We start from the raw sequence: 19745 nt of genomic DNA, 5'->3' as shown, positions 1-19745 counted from the left end.
CTCGACGAGTCACTCAAGTGACTCGGCGAGTTGGCGAATTATGTCAGGAACTCGGCGAGTAGCTGAGGGTACTCGATGAGTTGAGGTCAACATGGACTGTTGACCTTGATAGTTGACTTTGACTTTGACCAAGGGTTGACCAGTTAACTTCTGAGGGTATTTTGGTAAATTGAATATTGATAGCAAAGGACATTTGTTAATATAGGTGTTGGAGTTGGAGTTACTTTTGGAAGAGTTTGACGCTACCTTCCGAGCTACTTGCGAGGTGAGTTATCCTCACTATATCAACAGGGTCTAAGGCACCAAGGCCGACCCTCTATATATATTTGTATCTGGGTTATGGCATGATATGTTTGTTACATTCTGGTAGTTAGGATGGTGTTATGCTTATGCTTAGTGACCTGGTTAGGTCAGTGTCCTGGTTATAGGATGATGCTATGTTAGAGACCGGTTAGGTCTGTATCCCGGTTATTGGGATGTTGTTATGATTAGGGATCTGTTAGATCGGTTGACTGTTATATGATATGAGCTAGCATATGATATTTATGAGCACATGTTTGTTTGATCGGGGGTTGGGTTGAGGCGGTCCTGCTTTGTGCTGAAGGCCAACATACCCGGTGAGCGGTCCGGATAGGCTGTAGGCCCTGCGAGGCGGTCCAGTCATGCCGAAGGCTCGGGAGCGGTCCAGATAGGTTGTAGGCCTGTGAGGCGGTCCAGTCAGGCTGAAGGCTCTTTATGCATACGGTTCTGTATTTGTTATATGATATTTGTATGGCGTTGGTATTTTGGGGGAACTCACTAAGCTCTCGGGCTTACAGTTTCAGTTTATTGTTTCAGGTACATCAGGGGATCGCGGCAAGGCGAAGGCGTGATCGTACAGCTCCTCATGATTTGTTTATGTTTCTGGGAAAACTCTGATATTATACATTTTGAAAACAAAGTTGTAATGATTTTAATGATTTGATATGTTTTTAAAAGTTTTGAATCGGCTGAAATTTTTGGGTGTTACATTATAGTCCTGCAGTGCAACAATACGTAAGTGGTTAATTTGTATTTTCATATAAGTGTTTATATCGTCAAGGGTATTTAGTAATCTAATTTTTATGATGTTTATCATTTTTTGAAAATACAGAATGTTTTACTTCAGGAGATCAATCAACAAACCCAAGTTTCTTCTTCAGCAAGCGGTCTAACGCCAAGTGATACAAGACAATGTTTTGAAAAAATATTGGGTGTTCGACGCGGACATATTAGAGGCATTGGGCGTAAACCTACTACCGTTGTGTCTATGTACAATCAGGAACAACCAATGACACAAGAACCACCACAATCACAGGTAATTGTTTGTTTAAGTTGAAAAGTATAATGCTATAATGGAAAAACGAAAAAAAAAGTAGGATGCTATAATGATATGTTGGTAATTGTTTGTTTAGTATATAGTACAATGCTATAATGATATGTTGGTTATGGTTTGATATATTGATATTTTGTAACTTGGTAATTTTTGGAAAGTAGAATGCTATAATGATATGTTGGTTATTGTTTGATATGTTAATATTTTGTAGTTTGATAATTTTTGGAAAGTATAATACTATTATGATATGTTGGTAATATATTTTGTTTTCTTTGTAGTTGGAAATGCTGCAAACGATATTGAAGGACCCGACATGTTCTGCGGCATTGGAAGAGTGGTTTCGTTCATTGCCACCACCAAATAATGAAGGAAATGATGAGAGTGATGACGAGGAGTAAGAATTTTAGGATTTTATGAAATGTTTGTTTAGAAGAATACTTTAGGTTGTATGGACTAATATTTTGGATTGTGGATTAATATTTTATAAATGTTATATTGTTTTTGGTTGTGTATGGGTTAAATGTAATAGATTTTATAAAATTGTGCATTAATATTTCATAAAACTGTAACAAAAAAAAATGAAAAGAATTTTTGCGGCGACGCTTTTTGCGGCGACTTGAAAGTTTTAGCGGCGACGTGTTTTTAGCAGCGACAGTGAAGTATTAGCGGCGACAAAAAGAGCATTAGCGGCGACGTATTGGCGGCGACATGTCGCCGCTAATACCTTTAACGACGACCGTCTCTATCTTTTGCGGCGACAGACGTCGCCGCTAATGCCCGTATTTCTTGTAGTGATACAAACAAAAATGGGGTATAAGGGCTCAAGGAAAACCGACGTACTCTTGAGGGTGCAAAGGAATGTAGCCCTGTTGAAAATACCTGATACCCGAATTACCCGCCCGAATTTTTCGAGTATCGGGTAAATTTTTTCGGGTAATCGGGTAACCCGATTTTTTTCGGGTCGGGTAAAGGGTACATTTTTTGGGTTTCGGGTATACCCGAATTACCCGAATAATTTTAAAAATTCCTTTTTTTTTTGTAGAGCTTGTACTATATAGCAAGTATTTGATCACGTTTAAACTAACTATCATTATTGTAAAACATGAATCTATTTATTATGTCAATATGACACTAACAATATTAAAAGTATTTGTTTATATATCATCATTTTCTTTAAAATTTAACTGTTTTCTAGATTATAGTTTTTATTACAACTAACAAACTCATTATTTTGACGAAACTTCAGAACATGGCAAAACTTATGGCTACAATTATCTTAAACATTTTAAACTTGTAGATTAAGATCTTTAAGTATTTGTTTTTTTAACATCTTATTAGATTAAATTAAGTTGTTAAAAAATTACTTGATATCTCAGGTATTATTGACTAAAAAATCTCAATGTTCAAAGCTTGAGTAACTTCGTTTATGTCTCGTTTGTTTATATAAACAAGACTAATAAAGCACGGCGTATTTATTTCATTAAATTTATTTTCAGGTGAAATTCAAAAAAAAAGTTATATATTTCGGGTAATACCCGAATTACCCAAACCCGACCCGATACCCGAATTACCCAAACCCGAATTACCCGAATTTAGTTTGGGTAGGATAACAGGTATATTTTCTAACATGAAAACCCAAATTACCCGAAATCCGAAAAAATTACCCGATCAACACGCCTAAAGGAATGGTCGACAACCTCCTATTCTCTTCAAATTCATGGGGTTAAACCCATAGTTTACATCTTTGATCCCTTATATTATCCATAATGACATTATTGGTCCCTCAAATAAGATTATTTACATTTAAAGTTTCCAAAATCTCTTTTTAGTCCCTCCAAGACTATTTTGATTTTTTAATGTAATGTCATTATTTTTTTATTATTATTATAATTATTATTATTCTATTAAATCTTTTGTAATTAATTAAATATAAACAAAACGTTACGTAACTATTTTGATTTTTAGTCCCTCCATGATGAACGTTGCAACAGGTAAAATCAATGCAAATTTCATAGAAGATACACCATTGAATATTTGTTTCGACCAACATTCTCGCCAATATGTGTCCTAAACCATAAAAAATGTGTGCCCATCTAGATGTTATATACTATCTAAATTTATGTTCATGGACAATGGTTCTTGTCAAATAAACTCTCTGGTTGTACACTTGCTCATTATTGGTATGATCTTTATGTAAATGAGAGATGCATTTTGGCTTTTTGAATTTCTCAAGTAGTATCTTCAAGATTTACAATTACAACATTATATATTGTTGAAACCGACTTTGTGATTCTAATAATTATTGTGAAAGCATCAAAGTTGAATGAACATTTAGTGTCGTATTTGTATCCTAAAATGCTCGACACTTGTAGTCAGGTTCGTATATGCCGAGTTACAAGCTCGCAAAGCAGGCAAATATGTATTTCTTTTTATCCATAGTAGCATCATGTTTACCTTTCTTTACTGATAATAGCAATTTATTTTAGTTTTATTTAGAATAGCAACATACCTATATTATTTATATTCCTTACTAATAGTAGCAATACACTTGCATTTTGTCCCAAGACAGGACTTGAACCCTCAATGTACGTATTGGTTGATAGATACGTTTCTAATAACTCCTTATACATACAAGCTAGACCACAAACCCTTTAGTGTTTATGAGGATTTTAGGTTGTGAGTTGAAGCATTATAAAAACATGGATTTGTCAAACTTGTTGTATCGTTTCAAAGAAAATGTAAGGATAGAAGTTAGTATAAGAAACTAATAGTAACACAAATCCAATATCTTAACATCAACTTGGCTACACAAAACCAAACCTTTATTATTATCATTATTATCCAAACTTTTGATGATAATGATTATAACCTTGAAGGCATTCCTCCAGCAACCACAATGGTCTCACCGGTAATATATGAAGCATCATCTGACGCCAAGAAAGCGGTGGCTGCCGCCATGTCTTCCGTCGTCCCCAGCCTCTTCAGCAATGTCTGTTCTTCCAAGCTCTTTCTCTGTCATCAACAACATGAAATCACTCAAAATATATTCCTATGTGATGCCATCAACAACTAGGCTACACAATGAATGTTCTTTTCCTTTTTCCTTTTTCAGTTTAGGACTTTATGTTTATGAAGAAAGCCTCTTTTCTCTGACTTTCTCTATTAAGTCGTTCTTTTTGCATTATTGTCATGTCCCCATTAAAGCCCATTTAGTCAAAAAGAAACATTACTCTTTCAAAAGGGACAAGAGAATGATTTGCAAAAGGGTTACAAAGTTTGAGTGACTTACCATGGCTTCATTGCTGGTAATATATTCAGCAAAGTGTGTGGGAACAAATCCCGGAGCTACACAGTTCACACGAGTATGTGGGGCCATCTCATTTGCAAGAGCCTAAAAAAAACAATAATTATAGTGAGAAAGAAAGATTTGATGTATGTATGTATGTATGTATGTATGTATGTATGTTGATACCTTGGTAAGGCCAAGAAGAGCTGTCTTGGTGACACCATACATAGCCAAGCCAGCTGGAGGTTGGAAAGCACTGATTGAGGAAATGAAAACAATCGATGAACCTTCTCTCAGGTGAGGGGATGCATCCTGTTCAAAAAAAAAACTTTATTTCTCAATTTGATGATACTAAGGGCATTCATGTCTTTTTCACAAAGAAAGATCGAGAACGAGTCTTTGTCCCATTGACATCAGTCTCTCTGAGTCCCACTCCAATGCATTGTGTCATGTTTTGCGTGAGAAATGGACCATAAAAGGACAAAGATACCCTTTTTGGCCCTAGTTCCTAGACAAATATTTTTTATATAAAGATTCACCTTAAGAAGTAATATAGATGTTTTAACATTGATTTCCCAAAGTTTGTCAAGGGCTGCTTCTTGAGTTTTGAGAATGGTATCAATTGAGGGATTAGCTGCAGCATTTGACACTACCACATCTATCTTCCCATATTTCTGCAAAATCATTAGTAGGATTACTCATTACATAAACCTAAATAATCAACTTGAAAAGTGAAACTAAACACACACACACAAATATAAGAATAAAGGTCAAAGATGATCCTTACCTGAACAGTCTGGTCAATGAGATTCTTTCTCTGTTGTGCATTAGAAACATGGCATACCAATCCCAGCACTTCAATTCCTTGTGCCTTGAGCTTTTTCACTGCCTCATCAACGTTTCTCTAAAAAAATGATTTCATCTTTAAACACAATTTGAATCTTTCAATTCATAAAAATTAAGATAAGCAAGTACACAAAATGGATTATGTCCAATTCACACTAAGAAACAAAAATCTTAATAGGACATGGAACCTTAAAGTTGCATTTTCTAAGGAGAAACAAGAACTATTATAGACATGGACATTTCAAGAGATGACTAAATCAAACATTTATAATCGAGCACATTAGAGAAAACCAATTAAAGTAACTATTTGAATATTTTTGTATATAAAATCACTTTCAAAAGTCAAACCAATCATTTTATACCTAAATCAAAGTAATAGAGCATAATTTAAAGTGATACCTAAATCAAAGTAATAGAGAATAATTTGAAGTGATGCTGATACCCAAATCAATAAGCTATAAGAAGTGCAAACATGGTAATCAATACGATACTCTTGTCTATGATGAAAAATCCCCAATCTGAGGTGATGAATCATAATTCATGTGATATCAGGGGATGTTTGGATGTGGATTTTGAGACCTAAAGAATTAGAATCGTAATCAGAAAATCAAATGGTTAAAGTGAAGGATAGTTAGCACGGCTAATCCTTAAAGGTAATACTTTCTTTTAGCAAATTCATGTAGTACATAAGAGACAATCATCAAAATGCTTGAAAAAGTATCAGAAATATAAAAGTTAAGCTTTTTATCCCGATTCACAGTAATATAATAGAAATTCTAAATCAAACCGCACTCAAGTCTCAACTGAAGTAAAACAAAAACTATCCTGTCGAGATAATTTCAAGTACACCAGGTGCGATTTCCCTGATAGAACCCCAAAATCAAGGAGGTAAAATATCAAAACAACTAGATAACTGAAATCGAGGAGGAAGAAGAAGAACCTGTCTGCGAGAGGAGATGACGACAGATCCGCCTTCTAAGCCGATCCGTTGAGCAATAGCGAAACCTATGCCTTGAGTTGAAGCTGTAACAATCGCAACTTTCCCTTCAAATCTTCTTCCGATCTTGGATTTCTCCATTGTTGTTGATCAATTGCTTGTTTGTTTTCTCGTGAATTTATAGCTCGCAATACAACTCCTCCAGAGAAAGCCATTGGGAACACCGATTATTGATGTGATAGATGGGACCCACTTGGTATGTCTCTACTCTGGCTGTTGGTTAAGAGTCTCGTTCTATACTTCTAGTCTTCTATATCCATTTCAGGGAAGGCTATTTATTCTTTTCAAATCTTAAATTGTTTTTTTTTTTTTTTTTTTTGACAAAATTGCAAAAATGGTCCATGTGGTTAGCAAATTTATGTGTTTTTGGTCCAAAATGAAATGTTGGTGCACCACTGGTCCAAAATTAGATCTTTCTATTGTTTTTGGTCCCTATACACTTGAAAAGACGTTTTTGCCCTTATAACTTATATTTTTAATTTTCTTTAATTGCTGAAACATATATGTTAATTTAATTTATATTTTTTTAACTTAAAAAAAGGTCTACCCACCATTTCTCTTTCCCTCTCTCTCAACAAAAACGCACACATGCACTCAAGAAAGAACATATCACCACTAGTGGCCGCCACCATCACCACCGATTGCTACCACCGTTCGCCACCATCACCATTGACTGCCACCATTGTCCACCATAAACATCCAATCCCACCCTCACCCCCATCTTTCCTTCCTCATGCCCGATAAAACTTCCCCATCAACACTACCCTTCTAATCGATTTGGTTCTAATTTGGAGTTGTTCATTAATTTGCAAGAGAAGCAGAAAAGATTGTGATGAATATTATATAGGAGCAAAAGTAAAAGAACAGATAGTTGTGTGAGGCTTTGAAGAAGAAGAAGAAACATAAACAGAGTGTGTGGGTCAGCCAAAGGTGAGTCATTTTCAATGGTATAACTTTATTTGTCACTTTGTCAATTCATCGAACACCTTATGTGCTTGACAACCTTCCATACTTGTGAAAGTGATTCATCATCAGAATCATTCCTTCTTCCAAGATCGCATTGTTTCCCCTCTATGATTTCTTCTAAGCAAAACCAAAATCCTAAATTCCTCAAGTCACCTTAATCACCCACAATCGAACACCTTCCTTCACCCCTTACCCGAACCACCATATATCACCCTTAAATCGGATCCTTGAGAGCTGCGATCAAAAATACACACACACACCTATTAATCGAGCCATTAGGGTTTATTGGTTTAAAGTGGTTGAATCTTCACAGATTTGCTATCGATTTCGTCCCCTGATATGTCTTCACTTCTCAATCGATTTCAAAAAGAGTGTGTGTGTGTGTGTGAATCCTTACTAAAGTGATGATGAGCTAATAATTCTTCCAAATATGCAGATTCTTCGAGACCGGTGACCCTTTGTGGGTTTTTCTTCCTCGTCTTCGGCAGCAGAATCGCCGACCTTGGGTCGTTCGAAGAAAGAAGAACGGAGGCGGCATCCAACGTTGAAACTCGAAGGAAGGTGGACAGAAGAATGGTCCGGTGGAACAAGGCAGGCAGGTAGGGGTTCGGTAGAGTTTGCTCGATGGGAGGAGAAGAGAAGTGCGAGAGATGAGGCTGTTGTCATGGCAGATGAAGATTTAGAGAGAGAGAGAGAGAGAGAGTGAGTGGTGGGTTTATTTTGTTTTTCATTTTATTATAAGAATAAGAAAAGAAATTAAAGAAATTAAAATATAATTATTTAAGGGGCATATTAGTCATTTTAGGTGAGATGTGGACCAAAAACACAAGAAAATACAACCATAGGGATCAAAACCACACGAGGTATCTAAAATTGGACTAGTAGTGCACCAACATTTCGTTTTGGACAAAAACTACAGAATTTTGCCAACCACAGGGACCATTTTTGCAATTTTGTCTTTTTTTTCCTTCATTTTAGGAGTGTTTTTCAAAATAACTAATTTATTGATTTTTTTCAAAAATTAATAAGTTAAAAAATGTTTGATAACCATCTTTTAGCGTAAAAAATGACTTATTTGAAAAATTAAAATTTTCTAATTTTTTAAAAAACCAATAAATTTATTAAAAAGCACTTCCAAACACCCCGTTAATATTGTAAACATTTCAAATAACATGTTTACCTATGTCTTTAAGGCTAGAAGGTGTGGATGCAGTAACAAATACAAATACGGTATGTCACATCATATGAGGGGAACACCACCCTCACCCTACGGTTTGCCATGCGGTTTGCCCGAGCTCGGCAAGAAACAACTGAAGTCTCTCTCTCTCTCTCTCTCTCTCTCTCTCTCTCTCTCTCTCTCTCTCTCCATGGTTTTACCACACCCAATCATATATGTAGTTGATGTGGAGTGTCTTTGCCATGGTAGAACCATACATGACACGACACTCTCTATCTTAGGACTCAAAAATGTGAGTGCAGTTTAACATGTGGTATGTCACGATGGCTATGACAAACACTGCGTCTGGTGTGAGGCTAGAGTTGAACTCGGCTAGAAAATGTTGAGTCTCTCTCTCTCTCTCTCATGGTACTTAGCAAAGATGGTGGTAAAATAAGACAGAAAGAAAGAAAGCTGAGGTGGACTATGCTAAACTCGCTACCACACCTTCAACCTAAGAAACAATTTATGGTTCTGGTTAGGTTTAGTTTTCTTTTAACTATTTGCATTTGCAGCACACCATTTTACTCTTTCATATTTACTTTATGTTAAAAACAATAGTATCTGCTTTTCGTTTTATTTATAGTATTTGCTTTCAGTGTTTGTGTGTTTGTGTATTTGTATATTATTTGCAATAGTCCATGTCGTTCTTTGCTAGCAACTTTATTGTATATATATGTTTTTTTAGTTACACTTAGCTGTTTGATATGCCTTTTACTATATATTGTATGAGGTTAGGTCTGACTCGTTCAAATTCAAACTGTTTTATATTACAATTAGTTGGACTTGATTCTGGTTCCATAACTTTTGATATGTCTTTTTACTAAGTGTGATAAATTGTTACGCCTGACTCAATCAACAATTATCAAAGAGACTCTCTATTGTTGCGTGACCATTCATATTTCATAGTGTAGAACAATGTGACGTTCTAATAATATTTTTTTATGACAGAGGTATATATCAAAGCAGTCTCCCATTTTTTGTCATTGGATCGACATCTTACCTCCTAGTTACCTTATGTTTATGGAAAATAGGTGTGGATGGATATTTACTCAACCCAACAAGACATATTTTCATAATTCAGTTGTGAAACTATAAATAAAAATTGAAATCTAATAATCTTTCAAATTTATCTCCTAATTCTCTCTCACTTTCTGATATTTGAAAAGAATTCTCATATTTACCATTATTAATAACTTTTCTATTCTCTTAATAATCTTATTATCATTATTTTCACATTCCCATATTATTTAGAAGAAGATACAGTAAATAACACTAAAGACATTAAGTTTACACAAAAATTTTAATTTGACACTATGTTTTTTTTGTCTCAAATTTGACACTACATTTTCCAATTTTTTACAAGTCTGACCACTTGACTGATCAACTCGGTTACCTGCTGACGTGACATGATGACGTGTCAGTTTTGATGACATGACATGTTGACGTGTCAAAATTGATTTTTTTCCACAAAAGACACTGAGTTTTCAATTTTTTCGATTTTGACACTAAGTTTAATTTTTTCTTTCAATTTCGACACTCTGTTTTTTTTGTTCCAACTCGAACATCATTTTTTCCAGTTTTGTTCAATGTTGATCATTTTCAATTTGAAACCGTATAAATATATTTTTTATTACATTTTAAACCGTATAAATACATTTTCTTCGTTTAAAACCACATTTTTATTTAAATACAGGGTTCTATTTTACATTCAAATTATGCATTAGTTATATCACGAGAACCAAAATAATCATAAGCTTCGAATAAGATGTAAAATTTTCATGGGGTTGTAAACTTGACATTTGGGCCTTGATTGATCGACTACACGCCTCCAAATCTCCAAACTCATTTTGAAGTTGTGTATTTAATATAAATTACGGTTTTTATATAACTAATACATATTTATACATAAAATTATGGTTTGAATGTAATATATATATATATATATATATTATATATATATATATATATATATATATATATATATATATAGGCAAAAATATGGTTTTTAAATGAAAAGAATTTATTCAAACGTTTTAAAATATATTTAAAAAAATATTTATACAGTTTAAAATGGAAAATGGTCAACATTAAACAAAATTAGAAAAAAATGATGTTCGATTTGGAACAAAAAAACGGAGTGTTAAAATTGAAAGAAAAAATTAAACTTAGTGTCAAAATCGAAAAAAAATGAAAATTTAATGTCTTTTGTGGGAAAAAAATCAAATTTGACACGTCAGCATGTCATGTCAGCATGCCACATCATAAAAAACTTACACGTCATCATGTCACATCAGCAAGTAACCGGGTTGACCAGTCAAGTGGTCAGAATTGTAAAAAATTAAAAAACACAGTGTCAAATTTGATACGAAAAAAAATAATGTCAAATTAAAATTTTTGTGTAAACTTAGTGTCTTTTGTGCTATTTACCCAAAAAGATATATTTGATATATGAACAAAGTACGCTTACGGTGATAACAACAATATTGAATTACATAAATCGGTGAAGAAAACTAAACACAAGACATGTATATTTAAAAATTAAAATAGAAAATTAAAAATAATTCTATATATATATATTAAATCTAAAGGGAGTTAGCAATAGTAACTTTTATGTATTTAGGTTTTTGTCACAAATGTTTAGTGAATTTGACACTTTTAGTCCTTCAAGTGAAAACTTTTACAATTTTGTGTTTTGATTAAGTTTTTGTGCTTTTAGGGTTTTGCCACAAATCTTTAGTAACTTTGACACTTTTCGTCCTTGTAGTGAAAAGTTTTATATTTTGGTGTTTTTGCCACAAATCTTTAATGAATTTGACACTTTTCATCCTTATAGTCAAAACTTTTACATTTTGACATAAAAAACGCAAAAAACCTCCTTTAGAATTTTGCCACCATATTTTCTCAACTTTGGCAACTTTCACATTATTGCCACAACATTTTTGGATTTTCTCCACCAGTGTCCCTTCTTTTGGTTGTCGTACACTTTGGACATCTAATTTTAGGGATTGTCGACTTTCTCTCCTATTTGCGGTGATTTGCACTTTCAGCACGTATTTTTTAAAGTTTGCCGATTTTCCCCATATTACCCCAAAAGCGGCGTAGCCGCGAGTTCTTTGCTAGTTCCAATCAAATGTCGAAGATCGGATAATTTATGATTAAAAGATATTATATTTGGGAATTTATTACCAAATATAGATTTGTCCACTTTGTAAGCAAAAAAATCTGAATATTTATTCCAACTTTTAACATCAACAATATGAATATACATTGATTACAATTTACAACATAAACTTTGATTGATGTGGTTACTGAAAATGTTACAGATTTGATTTTAAAAATGAAACTTGGTTTTAATCATAAGGATTTCTAAAGTTTTGCAAGAGTTCAGGAATATCATTTGCAATCATTTCATCAACAGCGTGAATCAATTTGGGCTTCACTTTCTCAAACTTATCGATATTATACGTAGCAAGAACTTCCTTAAACTGTTCAATATCTGGAAAATCGCCAGGGGGCACATGGTATTCCTTTTCAATCTGTTGATTGATAGGGTGGTTAATTACATTTTTGGTCCCTAAGTGTAGCTCATTTTTTCAATTATGGTCCTTATTTAAGGTTGTTATGGCATTTTTTGTCTCTATTCCAAGGAAAAATGACTATTTTTGGTCCATGAGTATAACTGATTTTTTCTTATGGTGTAAAAAGTAGTCTTTTTACTTGGAATAAAATTGCAAAAGAAAACATTTTGGAACCAAAGGATTAAAAACAATCAGCTATATCCAGGGACGAAAAATGTAATTTAGTCTTAAATAAATGAGTAATTTCTAATTTGGTCCATATGCTTTACTGAAAATCACAAGTTTGGCCCACTTTTTGAAATCTTCTCTAGGTTGTCGTTAAGTTTGCATTTTGTTATTAAATTGGTCCCTATGTTTTACTCAAATTCTCAATTTGGTCCAATTTAAGACTTGCATTTCATTGTCATAAGAACTAAATCTACAATGAAATGCAAACCTAAGGACAAGAAATTTTCAAAAGTCAGACCAAACTTGCCATTAAATATAATTAGCTTTTATTAAGATATTATGTGGGTTTAATGATGTTTTATAATTTTTCTTAATGAAAGTTGATTAGTTATAATTAAAAAAGAGTGTTTTTTTTAGTAAAAATAAAAAAGGAATACCTTTGCAAATTCATCCTGAAGATTATCTATGAGTTTTTGTTGAGCTTTGGTTTTACCCAACATGGAAGGCATCTCTTTTTTCAAATGGCCGATTATATACGCATGTATCTTTGCAGCTCGGGCACGTTTAACAAACTCATTGATCTGATTACATTTTAAATTTTTTTAAAAAAATATTTTACTTAAAAAAATATATTATGAAATTCAAGATAAACATACCCTTCGATCACAAGCTTTCTTGGGAATGTCTATTAAGTCTAAAAGAAGGTCATCCTGTTCTTTCTCAAAAAGTTCCTTGATCATGGCATCCACTACTCCTTCCTTAAGTGGTTTATCATTAAACGATCTGTTAAATGGCAAAAAAAGAAAAATCCAAAATATATAAAATTTGATTAACAAATTTTGTATATTTTATCTTTTTATAATACAAAAGTAATACAACGGAAGTCCTTTCATGTATTATGGATGGACCATAAGAGCTTATATATGTATGGGTTGTGTTTGTTACATGAGACCGAAGCTTTCTAGGGATATTTTCGACGATGAAGATGAGGAGAGGGCATTTACGTCTTTTTCTCCCCCTCTTTTTGGGTGGGACATAAAATTACAATCTTTGTCCCATTAAGAAACACCAAGTGGTTAAGGTGGAGTACAAGCATTCAAATTAAAACCACAAAGAAAAAAATATATATATATACTTTATACCCGATATAAACACGTGCGACTTCTGGTGTGTTCAAAAATTTCCCTAGTGACCACATCAACGCACCATAAACTCTCATCAACTTCAACAGAAGAAGAAATTAACAACGTTACATATTCACAATTAATTCAACAACCAAACAATAGGCCCCACCCCATTTATGATATGATACATGACATGACATGACAGAACAGAACAAGTTGTACTGCTTACTTTTTGTGTATCAACTTGGTCAGCTTTGTTAAGGACCACACGGATCTTGTCATTTTGACCATTTAAAGATGTAATGACACGCTTGAATTCATCGCTTATATCAAGTTTATGAGGGTCAAAAAGAAGGAGAATAAGATCACATTTTTCTGCAAACCACTTTATAACGCCAGTAAAATCATAACTTCTTTGTGTGCGTTGCTTCTCTCCCGATAAAACACCAGGACTATCAACCAATGATATATGATCCAGAAGCTAAAAAAATATATTTATATATATATATTAGTTAATTTGTATAAAAAAATAAAAATAAATCTCTTTTTAATTGAATGAAAGGTTACTTACAGAATGAGGCATTTCGGAACACTCGAATTTTGATAAAAATGCTCCTCCAAATGTTGAGAGACCAGCAAATGGCATATCTGGTCGTACTGCAACAGTGTTCCCAGGTATGGTTCTTTCATCCGGCCCATTCTACATTACAAAATACAAATAATAACAACTCAAGAAATAGCAATCTACTACTTTCCACAATACTTTTATTATACCATTCTACTTTCAAATTTTTTCTTGTTTTGGTATTTTATATTATTCAATTATACCAATGGGTAGCCTTGCTACATGTTCCACATATTTTGTTAATTGTAACACACGATATAACAAAAAAGGGGATATTAATTAAACCAACCGAGCTTATTAACAAAAATAACCATTTTTTTTTCTGTTTTTGAAAAATGACAACTTTATCCACAATCCAAAGTATATATATATTTTAGTTATTTGTTTCTTTTTTTGCATAACTTTTTTTCAAAAAACCTTTTCTACTTACGTCCGGAATGCCCATTTCGAAGTGTCTAATATCACCGTTTTTCAATAAAATGTCTGGTTTTAATCCTTGTATCGTATATATTCCCATTTGCTATGTTTCTTTAACTTTATGTTAGATTTTAGTAAATAACAAAATATTTTATCCAAATTCCAGAATTGTTCATTGGATTTCAAACTTGTTCTAGAAATTCCAAAGTTTTTTTTTTTTTTTTTTCTGAAATCCGGAATCTCCGGAATGTACTTTTTTTGCAAGAAAAAGTACTTATTATGGTGTCTAGAATTTCGGACTTGTTAGTCATTTAATATTTTTTTTTGGCTTATGTTGTTTAATATTAACATAGAATATGGTTAGTTTAGTTAATATCCCAATGAAAAAAATATTTAGTCAACAATTACATGTTCAAAATATCATGTCCTCCTAAATGCAAGAAATATTAATGCATTTTCCATTTTTCCGTTATAGCAGATTGTACTTCCATTTATTCTTATTAAGAAATTATACTTAAAAAAATCTACCCATTATATCAATGGGGTAACTGTTTTAAAAGGTAGCAGGTTACCCATTTTGTAATTGGGTAGACTTTTTGAAGTACAATGCCTTGATAAGAAATCATTAGAAAGTAAGTTTCTGTTTCTTGCAATTAGCCTAAAAAAAGCTAAGTGGAATCATATATAATAAAAGATTTACCATAACCACAATAAATCTATCGGTTGTTGGCTCGGGTCCAATGTGGGCTCCTGTTCATGTAAAACAAATATCATAAAGCTTGTGATTTAAATAAAATAAAATAAAAAAGAGGAGAAAACTGATGAATAAAAGAACATAACCAACCTGGGTAATTGCATTTAAGTATATGTTTTATAAATGTTGTTTTCCCTGTTGAGTATTGACCAAGAAGCATTACCATAGGCTTGCCATAAAAGTCGCTGTCTGTCTGCATATGATGTTGTTCACAACACAACACAACAATTTAAGGTTGTTTACCAAAAACATAAAGAAAACAAAATTCTGTTAGAAATTTATAATTATCTCTCACCAATAAAGGAGATGCAAAGTCATTGTATTGGTAAGCAATTTCCAATGGCTTTAGCTTTTCATTATACAATTTCTTTAATCCGTCAACTATTGATGTCACATCATTAAGTGCTGTCTGAAAAAGTAAAAAAAAAAACACGTGACAGAATGAAAATCTTAAGGGCATGAGTGCAAAATGCTTACCTTCTTAGTAGATTTTGAAGAAAAAAAAGTGTTAAGCTTTGGGATACTTGAAAATGGAGGAGTGCCTACATCATCTCAAGTCAAACAACATAATCAACAATAACAGTAAAAGAAATTAATATTTGTTCCATATTAGGCGTCTACTTCCATCTTCAAAACTAACTGTGACATGTTTTGCATTCTAAAAACTTGATTTCTGACTTGTATTATATGGTTGATATCTTTATACAGAAACCTAGACTGGTTAATATCGGTTTGAAGTTAAAATGTAGTTTTTTTTTTTTTTTTGGTTGACTTTGAAATGTCAAATGAAGGACACTTACTATAAAAAAAGAGGGAGTATTAAAAATGAGAGATGCACCAACCATTTGATTCAGCTCCAGCATCATTTCTTGAAGCATTACGCTTCTGGAGGATGAAATAAAACAAACATAAAAGTCAATAAAAATAATGACTTCCATAAACATGAACAATAGATACAAAAATAAATAAATAAAATGAAAAATACAATAACTTATACTTACCGCAAGAAACTGACCCAACCCTTCTATCGATGGAAGTTCCAAACGTTCCACATCTAAAAAAAACATTAAATAATTGGTAGTTATGATCAATGATGACACTTATATATATATATATATATATATATTATTATATCATATGAAACATGAAGAAAAATGGTTTATATGCTCCTTGTTAGTAAAGTGTCATTACATGCCTGTGTTTCTCAATAAATCTATACTTAGATCATGTCCTGCTTGTGCTAGAGTCACCAACTATTGCCATGAAAATAGAACAAAATTAGATTCTAAGATCAAACCTGTTGATGTAAATAATGTGCATTCATAAACAACAACAGACAAACCTGCATAGCAGTGATGAACTCTTTAAAACATAAAAAACCTTGCCTCTTAGAGTCTGCAATGGCCCAAACCTTCAAAAACACAATATCTAACATCAAGAATTAAGAATGCAGTAGTGGGAGAAAATGAATGGGCTTCAAAGTTGCTATATTTACCTGCTTAAGGTCATGCTTTGCTAACTTTGACATAGCTAAAAATTCTGATGCTTCAATTCCTGTTATCCGACCATCATCATCTGCAGATAAAAGCCCAACCTCATAATTACACTAGCATTATACAAAACCTCAATAAATCCAACAGAATGATACGCATTAACAAATGAACTTTGGGAATGTGTATAAGTGTAAAGAGAATCCAAGTAGAGCTTTAACACATTTGACTTTCACTTTGCAATTGATCATATACACAGATTCATATACCTATCAGATTACATGTACATTAACGCATGAGTGTTCATGTGTGTCAATTGATCCTATACAGAGGATATAATAGAAATTTTTCCTGGATCCATAAATTTTCATCAATACATAAAGCGAACACACATATATTTACACCAATACATATGTCTGCGTGTGAATCTATCAAATACAGGGACAAATCAATCCGAATCCGAAAATCAAAAAGCTACGCGAATAGTAAATAATCTTCACGGGCATACATATATATCCACACGCAAAGTAAATATATAATATATTTGCGCGTGTAAAATGATCAAATTCAGAGAATTACGAATTAAAACCCGAATAATGAAGTTGAATCACTACCTTTAACGCATTAAATTACACAAAAATTAATAGAATTGTAACCTGAATCGATGTAGTCGAACCATTGTTGATAGATTTTCCGATGCTCGTTTGGACAAGAGGCAATTGAGGTAGAGACAATCTCCATTGCTATCTGTAAACAAAAATAATCTACAATATACAATTTAGCGATTGAGGTTTTTCTTTTGGGGTGTTGGATCAACATTTGGGGGTTTTGAATTTTGAGAGAATGTTTGTGAAATTTGAAAACCCATGTTTTGCGCCTTGCATGTCGGTTTATGCAACATTTTTATACATTTTCATTAATTAAATCATGTAATCTGGATGTGGATAATGAGCGGCTAATTGCTATTTTAGCCTTTAGTTGCTATTTTTGAAGTAATGATTATTAGGATCAACGTTTTTTTATGAAGAAATACATCAAGAAATAGTTTAAAAGAGCATTTTATCTTTACAACTGGACTAATATTATAAAAGCCCTGAATTTTTAACCTGTAATTGAGAAAAGCCCTAATATTTTTTTTATTATTGCTATGGCCACAACTTTCTGGCAGAATTATCACTCTAGCCCATTTAAAGAGTTTCATGGTTAACTTGGTTAATTTTTTTGCAAAATCAGTCGCAAAAGTTCAAATTTGATCCCTGAGGTTTGCAAAAAATTACACCACATGATGTTTTAATTTTATTTTTCGTTTTTTGTATACTTTAGTTATTTTCGGTTTTTTATAAATATATATACATTTTTTATTTTCGTTTTTGTATATACTTTATTTATTTTCATTTTTTAACTTTATTTTTCAATCAATTTGATTTTTTTTTTTTTACCTTTTTACCTTTTTTTTCTATTTTATAGTGTATATATAGAGTATATTAGAGTTTTTTTTAGTTTTTTTTTCATATTTCTTTTCGTACTATATTTTAATTTTTTCATCTTTTTTTTTTATTTTTTTTCTTATTTGTTTTCCAATTATTTGTTTTTATTTTTTTGTATTTTTAACTTTTTATTGACCATTTTCAAAAAATATAAAATGTATTAATATATTAGATTATATTACAATTTATATAATTTATAGTTTTTGTAATTTTTTTTATTTTTATTCAAGTAAATAAATTTGTTATGTTTATATTTGTAATTTCGGTCCAACTTATTTTTTTTTACTTTTTTTTCTTTAGTGCTATTATATTTATGTTACGAAAAAACGAAAATTAAAAAAAAAAATTAGCTTGTTTATTGACATTAGTGTTTCAATGTGTTATATAACTTGGAAATTAAATCATATTTTTATATATGATATCAATAGTTTAAAGAAAAAACATCATAAATGGTCCCTGTGGTTTCCCAAAATCTGAAGTTTAGTCCTTGTGGTTTAAAAACGTCATAGATGGTCCCTGTGCTTTCAAAACTTTTGACGATTGGTCATTTTTGCTAACTCCGTTAAGTTTGTCCGTTAACTAAAGGGCATTTTCTTCTTTTCACGATCACAGGGACCATTTATGATGTTTTCACTTATTTAAAAAAATGAAAAAATGAAATAAGATGCAAAGGGGGTCCCACCCTCTCCATCTCTCTCTCTCTCAACCCCTCTCTTCCTCTTGTTCTTATATCACCAGCCACAATCATCGTGTTTCTCACTATTTGCTGTTGATCGGAGCTAGCCAAACACCGTGTGCTGCTGTTACTGCTTGTGTGGCTCCATCTAACCAGCTCCCTTCGACCACCTGTCACCGTTCACCGCCACTCCCTTTGAGTTCACGTTGGCATAAAACAAATGATCAAGGCAGTGGAACTACAATTGCACGCCGCCACCACCCGCTGCCACATTGAGGACTCCGATTCACCAAAACTAATAGACCCAACAATCTATCTTCTCATCCACCTCCTAATTTGACCACCGCCTGTATGGTTGTATCTATCTCACCAAAGTTTTTAAATCAAGAACCAGGACATACATCTTTTCTCTGTGAAGAATTAAGACCATCATCTCTATTGAAATCATTCTCTCTTCTCCTATACCGTTTCATTGTCCATCATCAGAACACCACCATAATCCTTTTCAATATGCAATTGGAGAACATAAGGAAGAAGGGGCTGTGATTTGAATCTGTACAGATGAGAAGAAAGGCACACAGGAAAAAAGGGCATCTCAGTCTTGATCTTCGAAGGTTAAGGGTGGGTCTAGTTTTCTTGAGGTGTACTTGGTGCTCGATTCACACGAGTTTAAAAATGACAGAGGCATCTTTCTTTCTCTCTTGTTCTTCATATACTGCAAAAGTTATTATGTTTATCAATTTTTAGTTCACTGAATA

At 32.6% G+C, this 19745-nt stretch overlaps 2 protein-coding genes across 2 annotated transcripts; both read right to left on the bottom strand.

Annotated features, from left to right (window-relative positions):
* Window positions 1–4058: 4058 nt before the first annotated feature.
* LOC145168471 (tropinone reductase-like 3) lies at window positions 4059–6662 on the bottom strand. Its single transcript, XM_079087272.1, has 6 exons — window positions 6427–6662; window positions 5428–5544; window positions 5180–5314; window positions 4827–4952; window positions 4644–4745; window positions 4059–4366 (listed from the first exon to the last, which is right to left on the bottom strand). Exons 1-6 carry the CDS (start codon window positions 6562–6564, stop codon window positions 4217–4219), a joined length of 768 nt encoding a protein of 255 aa, XP_078943398.1. The 5' UTR covers window positions 6565–6662; the 3' UTR covers window positions 4059–4216.
* Window positions 6663–11960: 5298 nt separating this feature from the next.
* LOC145110198 (EH domain-containing protein 1-like) lies at window positions 11961–17790 on the bottom strand. The gene is made up of 16 exons (XM_079047075.1): window positions 17481–17790; window positions 16830–16909; window positions 16677–16745; window positions 16530–16587; window positions 16336–16388; window positions 16177–16219; window positions 15812–15876; window positions 15630–15743; window positions 15425–15527; window positions 15281–15330; window positions 14110–14238; window positions 13768–14019; window positions 13557–13636; window positions 13071–13197; window positions 12852–12995; window positions 11961–12204 (listed from the first exon to the last, which is right to left on the bottom strand). Exons 1-16 carry the CDS (start codon window positions 17641–17643, stop codon window positions 12019–12021), a joined length of 1716 nt encoding a protein of 571 aa, XP_078903201.1. The 5' UTR covers window positions 17644–17790; the 3' UTR covers window positions 11961–12018.
* Between the last annotated feature and the right edge of the window lie 1955 nt (window positions 17791–19745).

This window comes from Lactuca virosa, chromosome 1 (genome assembly GCF_052849685.1).
Source record: "Lactuca virosa cultivar CGN04683 chromosome 1, Lactuca_virosa_CGN04683_v6, whole genome shotgun sequence".
Taxonomy (NCBI): Eukaryota; Viridiplantae; Streptophyta; class Magnoliopsida; order Asterales; family Asteraceae; genus Lactuca; species Lactuca virosa.
Note: the sequence above shows the minus strand (reverse complement) of the source record. Positions and strands in the feature narration are given on the sequence as shown.